This window comes from Sylvia atricapilla, chromosome Z (assembly GCF_009819655.1).
Source record: "Sylvia atricapilla isolate bSylAtr1 chromosome Z, bSylAtr1.pri, whole genome shotgun sequence".
Taxonomy (NCBI): domain Eukaryota; kingdom Metazoa; phylum Chordata; class Aves; order Passeriformes; family Sylviidae; genus Sylvia; species Sylvia atricapilla.
Genome location: NC_089174.1, coordinates 8,598,005 through 8,608,801, shown reverse-complemented (window position 1 = coordinate 8,608,801; position 10,797 = coordinate 8,598,005). Strand labels below are relative to the sequence as shown.

The 10,797-nt window shown below is 47.5% G+C and overlaps 1 protein-coding gene across 1 annotated transcript in view; it reads right to left on the bottom strand.

The window, feature by feature from the left end:
* Positions 1-935: 935 nt before the first annotated feature.
* The window catches only part of GPC3 (glypican 3), a 133,099-nt gene continuing 123,237 nt past the window's right edge, over positions 936-10,797 (bottom strand). Inside the window, exon 7 of the mRNA XM_066338539.1 lies at positions 936-2,099. Within this exon, the coding sequence (XP_066194636.1) occupies positions 1,924-2,099 (176 nt within the window). The 3' untranslated portion in view covers positions 936-1,923. The remainder of the gene's footprint in view (positions 2,100-10,797) is intronic.

Genomic DNA, 10,797 nt, shown 5'->3' with positions numbered 1-10,797 from the left:
CAGAGGCTCATGGGCTCAGCCAGTTGCAGCACAGAGAGCTGAGATGATGCAAAGAGCTGGGCCAGAACAAGAGCTGAGCAGCAGGAAGGTGAAGAAATGCCTCTGCCAGCACCACACCATGCACCAGGACCCCTCTGACCCAGGGTCAAGCACAGTCCCAAGAGACAGAGAGGATAGCAGGTTGGTTTGTGGACATGTGAAATAAAAAATACAAAACCATGCAAAATACAAAACCACCTGACAGTGCATGGATGGAAAAAAATCAGCCCTTGCAGGAATACCAGATGTCACCAGCACTGCCCCAACACCCCCAGCACTCACCCTGGTGTGGATGGGACATGAGGATTCTGAAACCCAGAGGACAGATCTCTAACAATTACCCATCAGGTCGTGCCATGGGTTAGCCCAGTGCTGCTCCTTTGCATCAGGAGTGGTAAACTGGGAGTCACCATCTCCATGCAGAGGAGTGGGGGAACAATCATCTCTCCTGCCACAAACCCAAAGCACTTCACACAATTCCAAGGCTTCAAATCAGTCAGACAGGTCAGCCCCACCACGTAGACTCAGTAAAGTTTCCACTCTCCAAACCATCTGACTGCATGGTTTGGAATAATCTCCTTTCTCCTAAACATAAAGCTGCTGTAAAAGAGGCCTGATGCACACAAATATTTGAAGCATGCATGTGTGTGTGAGGGGGTGTATGTACACCTATGTGCACATGCTGCAGCTTAAGATACTGCAGATATAAACACTCTAGTAAAGGCAGTTCTTAACCAGAAATATGCAACCATCTTGGCCAGAAACCAAGCCCAGTCATTCAATCAGACCAAGCCAAGTCTTTCCCTCGTGTCCCTGAGCTGGGCACAGTTGGTGTTCCCAGGCTTCCCACTCCAGTAGAACACAGGCTATTGTCTCACACACTTCCAGGGCACCACTTATAGAGCAACCAATCTTTATTTTAGTGATAGCTTACGTAAGTAACATGCAAAGAAACACATGAGTAAGAGTCTCATCTGCCTCAGGCTCCTGTAAATCCTTTTCTTTTCCCCTTTCACAGCACAACACATTGGACAGCGATTGTTCACCCTGCAAAGCACAGCGTGTATATCCCCATTTGTCTGTCCTTTGGCTGGAACTGTGTTTTTGCAGGTTTCCCGTGGGAAAGGAGGTGCTTCACTTCTGAAGAATGAAACCAGGTTGTTGCACATGCCACGGGGATGCTGGTGAGGATCAGCCACCTGCACTGAAGGCTTCAGGCTGGGAGGTGAGCAGCAAAATCACCTGCAGCTTGCCATGATGCAAGTGGGCTTTGTGCCCAGGAGAGCACATCTCCACCACAATCCCAGTGCATGACAGGTTCTCTTCCACAGCATCTTTCCTCCTGTCTGAGCATCTCTCTCCCCTGTCTTCACATGCTCTCTGATATGTCCTGACCAGATTCCCAGGGGTGAGACTTGAATTTGGAGTAAGTACAAAAACTACTTGAACTACAGAAAAAATCTGTATTAAGTCAACTAGGATCAGGGGTATGATATTTGCCAAGAGCATTTCATAAACCATAGGTGTTCTGTACTCCATGCATGTTTGAACAACTCAAAATGAAACATGGTCTTCACCTTAACCAAGGAAGAGACATCAGTGTTCAAAAACTGCAAGGAACCCAATTTAATATGAGCCTGCTTATATTAAACAGGATTATCTTTAAAAAGCACTGTTAGATATTTACTATTTTGCCATGAACCAACACTTTTTTAATTTGGGTGGTTTTTTTCTGTGAAGAGTCTTGAGAAACTGACTCAGGTAATTTGTTCTGTTTTTGGAAATGTGCGTATATTTCAGAAGAGGTTCCAATTATCTTCCTCACTAAAAAAAAAAAAAAAAAAAAAGGCATGGAGAGACATGGAGTGATGCCACCAGCACTGCTCATGGCTGGTGGCCCAGCAGCAGCAGGAGGACCAGGGTGATGGCAGCAGCAGGACTGGGGTGGGTGGCTGCACTCCCAGGGTCATTGCTGGGGACTGCAGCACCATCTTTGCTTTGCTGATTGAGAAGCTGCTTATTTGCAGAGATGTCGTCCATATCCAGGTCATACGCCAGCTCTGAAAGCAGAAGGAGAGAGGTGATCAGTAATAAGGTGGTGTGTGTCAACATTCTGACACAGCACAACCAGCTCTTCCAAAAATTGTGGTGCTGGGGGCAGCACTGCTGAGGGCAGCTGGGTCTGGGTGCAGTCAAAGGCATCATAGGGCTTGATGAACCACAAGAGCTTAGAAACATCTCGTCAGTCCTGCACTCACCAGTCTCTGTAACCCTACACCAAATCTTGTGCTCAGAGAGGCCAAAAAATCAAAACTGTGAGGTGCTCCAGTAAGAAAACAAAAGAGATAAGGGATGTGCCTTACTGGAGAGCTACTCCCAAAGAAAATCAGCTGAGCATTGGAGGGGGTGTTTAGCAATGCAAATTGTGTCTGCTCCCCAGGCACAACAAGGATGCATCCTGGCACACACTTCACACTTCCCCAAACCCAGAGTCAGCAGAAGGCCTTGCTCACCAAAGCCTCCTGGCTGTAGGACCTGAGGAGCTCTGCATTCCTGCAATCTTAGAGTGTGCAAAATATGCTTCTTACAGCACTGAGAACACTTCCCATCCCTGGTCCGCCTCATCAAAGGAAGGAATGTGAATGGATCATGCACTCTGGGCATGCTGGTGTTGCAACACCTAGATTTTGAGATGAAGCACATGTAGGTTTCAATCCAGGAAAACATCCAGTATAAAAGTTTTGATAGTCCTGGCAGTGGAGCATGACATTAACAGAGGGAAAATCTTATGGCAACCCATCACTGGCTGCGAGGGACCTGCTGAGCAGTAACTCATGGTTGCCCTTGTCTTGCTGGGTCAGGGAAGAATAAAGAAGTCCAAACAGACAATATGGAAAGACAAGACACCAGAAAATCTCAGGGCCAAGAACAACGAGAAAAAGGTGGTTTAAGATGCCATTAGCCAGATCTACCTGGGGCATTTGAACCTGTCAATTAGCTGGACTGAGTGAGTGCATCCATGCTTGTTTCAAGGCAGTGGGGCTCTTGCTCCCCTTCTGCCATCTCCTTCTGGGGTCCAGCTTTGTCACCCAAATGGGAATCAGTTAAGCCTGTTTGTCTTACCCTCAGAGACTGACCTTTGGAGGAAACTGATGATTTCCATCAGAAAAGACCCTGGCTCAAGCCTTTTACAAGCCTCCTGGATCACTAGCATGTTAGAAACGTTTGGATCATCCCACCCCACCCCTGAGAAAGAATCCAAGAGACTGAATAAACACTCTATCTAAAAAATGCCACATCAATCCAATGAGCACCACTGCCAAGGCAAACAGGCAGTATTTCTTAATAAAAAAATACCCAAACACTGCAAAACAAAAGCAGAACGATGTTAGCATGACAAGTGAGTCATCCCAAGCCATCAAAAGGGGTCAGAAATATCTAAAAGGGAGCAGTTAGCCATCCACACAAAGGGCCAGGTGCAAGCAGAATCCGCCTGGTAAACTGAATTCTGGAGTAGATTCCTATAAATACTGCAATTCCTCTTTCCCACAGCTTTCCTGCTTTTCTTTCTAAGTAGTATAGATCTGCTGCTGTTCTCTGGGGCTGCACACCCACGGGAAGAGCAGGGGAAGAAAGGTGCCACCTTGAAAGGGATGTGCTGGGAGACTTTCCAAGCACAGAAAGAACAAGTCCCTCTGGCACGAGGCATGCTCCAGCTTCAGGGCAGTTTGGGAGCAGCCTGCCTGCACCACCTTATTTTCCCAAGCTCATTTCTGGAAAACAAGTGAAGGGATTCGGAGTTAATAAAATGACAGCAGATTATTTCTTGTAATCAATCAACAGTTGGTTGTTTGATACAAGACTCCTCACCTGGCACAGTGTTGGATCACAACCTGCCCTAGTGTGTTTTGTAAGGTATTTCCACACATTACAAAGGCTCCTGAAGCCTAAAAGATGCTCTGTGGGGTCACAGCACTATCAGGCACCCACATGCTCCCAGACGAGTGATCGTGAGAGTATTTGGGGCAGAATATTCTCTTACTGGACATCCTAGTAAAACTAAAAAAGTCCCCAGGAACTGAGTAACTACTCTTGCCTTCCCTTTAGAAAAGAAATTTGAAACAAAAGAGTGTTTCAGCAAGGTCCTTAACAGCACAAAGGGTTTTGATGGCCCCATTTACAGTCTTGTTCTGAGATGTAATTTATGAGACTCGAGTTCCTGCACGGTCTCAATGCAGCAGCTGAATCCCGTTGGAAATGTTCAGCCAGGACGTACCAAAATGAGTGTTCCAAACATATTCTTCGCGTGGGAAATTTTCAAATTCCGGGATTTCACCTCAGCTTGAGTAAGGGTAATTTTTTAAATCACAGCATTTCACCCAAATGGGGATGGTGATCCTCTCGCTATTCCCTTCTGGCCAAATTAAAGAGAAAGGAACAGAAACCCTTTTGTCATCAGAGATTAGAGTGCTATTTTCCTCACCTTGTTTAACTGCTTCAGAAGTTTAGTGCTTGGGTGTGCCGTTTGTTTTCACTGTTCCTTCCATTGTATCCTACTCCTTATTTGTGGCCAACTGTATTTTTAGGTGTGATGGATTTAGCCAAACATCTTTTATTTTGTATTAATAATGGAGCTGTAACCCTTGCAAATCCCTTTCACTTAACTTCTAATGACCTTTGCTACATCAGAGGAAAAGAAAATAAAAAGTATGAGCCTCTAACAGACCTCGGTCAGCTGATCCAGGCAATAACAACATTAAAAATATACATCGCAGAATTTATAAGGTTGGAAGAGAACACAGTGAGTCATCTGGCCCAAACTCCCTGCTCAAGCAGGTTCAACCCAGAGCAAATGGCACAAGGATTGAGTCCAGACATTTCTTGAATGTCTCCAGTGAGGGAGACTCCACACCCTTCCTGGGCAACCTGGTCCAGTGCTCAGTTACTGCACAGTAAAGAAATTCTTCCTCACATTCAAATGGAGCTTCCTGTGCATCAGTTTCTGCCCACTGCTTATATTATCGATAATAAACATATTACAAATCTAGGAATCTAAATTAGCAAATGTTCCTAACCAGGCAGTTGTTGAGAGGGCTCCATTATGATTTCCAGCTTCAGTTAGGACCCCTGGCTAGACCAGGTCACCTCCACATCCCTGCACCTCTGCTCCCACAGGCTCCTGGAGTGAAAGGGCCTCAGCATCAGGGATGAAGCTGCAGGATGGCTGGTGGGGTAACATAAACTAGCCTTTCACATACTCCATTTTGGCCACTTCCACCCAAAACTTTGTGTTCATGCTGCAAAATAACCTGAGAGAAGCTACACCCCTGCCTCTGCTCTACCCAGCCGCCTTCTGCATTAAACATCTCCACCTCTCCAGCTCTGATCAATTTCTGACCGATTCACTGGCATCAGTTTCTCAGCACAAAGTGGCCCTTCGGCCTGTGAAGACTTTTGGGGGAAGGCAGGAAACTAGGAAAATCTGTTTCTGTTTATAATCAGAGTCCAGGGGGTATTGCCAACAATCTGCACTAATTACAAATTCAATCTTCACTCATTTTGGTCCCTCTTGTCCTCTGGGCTGTGGACTAGATAATCCCTTTAAAATAATAGTCCATCATTAGCTCTGCTTTTTTTTCTCTCCCCCCGTCCTCGTGCAAGCCGAGCGTGCCGTGCCGATTCCCGGAATCCTCACACAGCTGGTGAAAGGTCTCCAGCCGCACACAAGCCGGTCCCTCCGGAAGCATCTTTTGTAACCAAAGCCCCTCTAACACAAAGCTGCTGCGCTGTGCTCCCAGGACAGCAACAGCCTCAATGGCCTCGCAGCGTGGATGACAAAACCCAGCGCCAGCCCTACGACACGCACTCTCCGCATCCACAGAATAAAGCAGCGGCATTTTCCCATGGATTAGGGCTGGAATTGGGCATACTGACTCTGCACAAGCAGGAATCATTGGAAAGCTCGTCTTGCTGAACCACATCGGCTTTGGGGACAGCTATAAAATGTGGCTGGGCTGGGCTGGGAGGAAGTTTGGTTTGAGTTGGGATAAAATGTCCCACGGCAGCTGGCACAGCAGGAGCCGGGAGGAAGAGTACTGGCACAAAGGCTCTCCTCTGCCAAATCCAACACTGCCCACCAAAACATCCCTTTTCACCCCAAAAAGGACAACATGGCCTTAAGCAAAGAGCTGCTAGCAAATGTCTGGCAAATGACCTCCAAGAGCCCTGCTGCTGCAGGCTGGCTCAGCTGCTGCCCAGAGCCCAGAGCCAGGGAATGTCATCTCCCAGCCAGGCATCTGGGCTGCCTGCCTGCCAAGCCTGCCCCAGCAGATGGTTCCAGCGATGGACCCAATATAGTAACAGAGCCATAATGGATGGCCAGGCATGAAAACTGCCTCCCCCTGGCACATGATAGCTCTGCCAGTGCAGCCATGAAGGGTGTGAGGGGATCCCGACCCAGGTGAAACCATTAAGCCTAACCCAGTGTGTTCAGCCAAGTGGGCTGCTGGAGTGATGGCCCTGCTTTGCAGGTGATGGAAACACTGAGGGAATGGAGTGAAGAGAAAGGATCACATTTCCAGTGAGCGCAAACCCAAGTAGAAATGTCACAGACAGGTAGGGCAGCTTGGCAAGCTTCCGCATCTGCCAGCATCTGCCTGCATCTTTCCTGCAGGACTGTTTGTTTTAAGGAAGGCACATGCTACCATTGCCACTGAAAGCGACAATCTCCAGAGTGCGTTGCTTTGATTAATGTTTTAAGCATCGAGCAACTTGTAAGAAGTTGCCAAGAGATGCAGTAGACTGGCTGTCTCAAAACAGGACAGAATTTCTTACAGGGAGAGATTTTTGAGTCAAGCCCAAACTGTTGACTCATTCATTACAAGGTGAAGCTAAAGAGCCTGTGATTCCACAGACCAGTCTGCCTGTCCTTGGCTCCCAAATCTTTCCTTCTCTACAGCACTAACCATTTCACTCTCACAGGTGTCTGCACCTGAAATGTAGAAAAACACCAATTTCATCCCAAACATTTCCTGCTGGAATACCAAAAGCTCTGTTCACCTCAGCCTGCAGTTATCTGGTTTCTCATGTGAGCAGCTCATATTACAAACACACCTCTGCCTCCCTGAAGACAACACCTGAAACCATCCATTGGGTTATATGGCACCAACAGACACCACTGCATGGACACTGCCAAGATTCCCAACATTCTCCTTCTCCAAAACACCTTAAACTCTTCCAAACACCTAGCCAAGCATGGTTTCAGCTCATCAGGGAGGTTTTGCCCTCTGGCATATTACCATTAAAATCCTGGAGCACCAACAGGTTTGCCAGTTGTCTTCTTGCACAACGAGCTGCAACAGCCCAGCCGTAGGTGCGGCCGCGCCGGTGTGTAATTAAAGCGCTGAGCCAGGGCTGGCCATGGTGCTTTTGTTGGCACACACCACTGAGATGGATGTGCAGCATGTGCATGGTCTTGTGCCTCTGCTTTTCCTCCTCCTCCACAGCAATTTAGGAGGTGCGGCTCTTGGCAATACGGATTTGGAAAAAAAAAAAGACGAAGAAAAATTCCAGCTCAACATCACCCTGCCGCCGTCGGCAACATGGCCAAGAGAGCCTGGCATGGCTCAGCAGCAAGGGGCAAAACCAACTTCCTGGGCAGAAACCCAAAAAGAATCAGGTTTGGGGTTGCTGATTTGCAAACCAAGACTTTTTCCCCACGTGCCTGTTTGCCACCTCTCGGCTGCTGGTGTGCCACAGATGCCCCATGGCCTGCAGCACATGTTCACCAGCGACCCAGAGGCCACAGCTACCACCACAGACCCAGGACTGATGGGGGAGAAAGTTCCCCTAGGATCAGTGCTCTCTGGAAGGCAGCAGTAAATTTATTTGGGGGGGGGATCCAGATGTGAGGAAGCTCCATCTCAGTCCCACACCAGGGGTGTAACCAGATTGCTGTTTGGGGTATATGAGGCAGTGAGTTCCGAGAGGCAGCCAGTAAGCACACCCTGGCCCTCCAGCCTCCAGTACTACCCCAAAAGTCTCTCCACATGTCTGCAAACTTTTGACGGGGTGAAGGGACAAAACACCCTCAAAACCCAGCACAGTGTACAGGGAGAAGAGCCGCACCATGACCCCTATTCCAGCAATTGCTCCTTACCCCCACCTTGGCCAGAGGCTGGTGGCAAGGAAAGGCCATCATTTAGGACCTGGGTCTATGTTTACTTTGAAAATGTACTAGTTACATTCTTCTTTGCTCCTTGTTTTTTTCCTAGATCTACCCTGAAGAGAATGTGGCATCTGCAATTGCATTCCTCGTTTTCCCCTTGGCAGAGTGTGAAAGAGTTTCTGAACTGCACTTGTGGAGTGGAGCCACAAGAACATGTTTAGCAAAATGCACTCATGTAATCTATTAAAAATTAACAAATCTCATTAGCATTATTAATTGGAAGTGCCAGAGTCCTTGTACTTTGCTGATGAAACAGCATTACCTGGGTCTGATATCCAGATGTACAGTCCAGAAGAAGACCTGCTACATATAGGAACTCAGAAGAATAGCACTGAAAAATAGGGAGCTAAACATGCACAGCCAAAAACATCTGCAAAAACAGGAGTCAACAAATAAAAAGAGGAATAGCTGGAAACAGAAGAGTATGAATAGAAGTGAAATTATTTAAGTGGCAGCAACACAGGACTGGATCAAACAATGGCCCTGCAGATCCTCCAGTACCTGGCCCCATCCTGTTGTGGAGTCATCTTCTTCCTGCTTGGAGACCTTCAAGATCTAAATCCCAAAGAAGTCCTTTCTGATCACTCTGCTGTCACCTGAGACATCTCTGTACAGTCTTGATTTTGGGAAGTAAGGTTCCCAATTGCAGCAGAGCAAAATTAAATGCTTCATAATCTCTCTAATGATAGAAAACAATGTACTCCCATCCAACTGAATTTTTTTCCTTCATATTTTCTTCCCCAAAAGCTCTTGGATATGACCAGGAGAGGAAACTCTTGCTATATTCTGGCCTTCAATTGTCTAAGCTCAGGACATTCAGGTATTAGCAGGACCTGACAAAATGCAATCCTAAGGAAAATGCATTGGTCACTGTCTTCCAGATGTTAGCCACTAAAAGCAGCCCTCAAGGCAGAAGGATATTTCTCAATGCTTGATTAGAAAGCTCATGGTGGTGTTATGGCACCCAGGAACATGTGACACCTTCTTTTGTGACTCACTGTGTGTGGAAACCAGACCTGAAAGTGCCCAGGACACAGAGACCAGGGGTTTGTGGCATTCCTGCCTAAGTAGGCAACCTGGAATGTGCCTCTTCAATCAGAAGGGACAAAGACTTTGTGCAATGTCTACACTCAGTGAAAAACTTCTGGACATCCCCCAGGCCACAACAACTCACGATGCCAAGGGAAATATCTCAAGTGAGATTTCAGGTCAAAACCCAGGAATTTGGGTTGTGCAGGGACATACCTGCTCAGCCCACAGTACAGCTGGCAGGTAGGCTCAGGCATGGTGATATTCCATGCTCCTCTGCTCAGCCTGCCTCTGCTCATGGAGAAACTTCCTGAGGTTTTGTGCTCTGACACTGCCCAGGATCACCAGCATGGATGGACAGCAAGTTCCCCCATCCATGCCAGGAGAATGTTAGCACAGAGCAGGAGCTGAGGTGAGAGAGCTGCCAAGGGAAGGGAGCCAAGTGGCAACAGCATTGCCTGGCTTTTTTCATTGTGTTAACCTGCATAAATAAACAAATAATGAAAAAAAAATCTGGACCTGCATTAAAACAACATTAAAGTGACTTAGCCTATAAAAATGGGGTAATGCAGAAGGTCCTGGGAAACATCACCATACCCAACTTTTCCACTTTATACAGAAGAAGGTTTGGGTTCATAGACTGGAACATTTTAACAGCTTCAGGACATTTTCCCTGCACTGGAAGCAGCCCCAGGAACAGCCTCTGTAGTCTGAAACCAGGACCTGGCTTTGCAGTGCATGGCTGTGGAGAAAGACCCAAATTAAACCCAGCTGCTCACTGGGTGCTTGTAACATCTGACACAAACCCTGGCTGATTTCTGCTCCCTGCTTCCCTCCCAGACCAAGAGCAAACCCTAACCCCAGAGCAGTGGTGGAATGATGGTGCTGAAAGCTGGATCTGAATGGTGGTGGCAGTTCCAATGGGAATCCCAGTGTCATCCCTACTGAGCACCAGGACACTGTGGCTGCAGTGCTCAGGCTGTGCTGGACCTCTGCCATCACATTTACACTTTCCTGGAGGCCCAGGGCCTCCCTGTCAGGCTTGGGACCATGCTGGAGATCAAGGAGACCACCTTGACTGCTCCCACTCCAGAAGGAAGGAGCAAGGGATGGAGGGGATTTGCCCTGGGCTTCTGCCTGGCATCTCCCTGGGTCAGCGTGTACAGCCACAAGAAGGTGCCAGAGACAAGGATACGTGTGGGACAATCCAAATTATTCTGGGGACACCTCCATGGACCCAGAAAACAGGGAAACAAGGAGGTGACAACTCAGTAGGGCTCCAAGATCCAAGCTCACAAATGCCTCCTTCTCCATCCTATCTGAAGCAATCATGGCTCTCTCTTAGGAATGTCACAATCACAGTGGAAAATCAAAATAAAAAGGCTATGTAATCCAGTTTGTAAATCCCTTCAAAATCACAAAATCCTCTCTAAAATAGCTTACAGAGATTAGAGATAAGAGTTTCCTGGAAATCAAGAATTGCACTTCTGCCTCCCCCATCT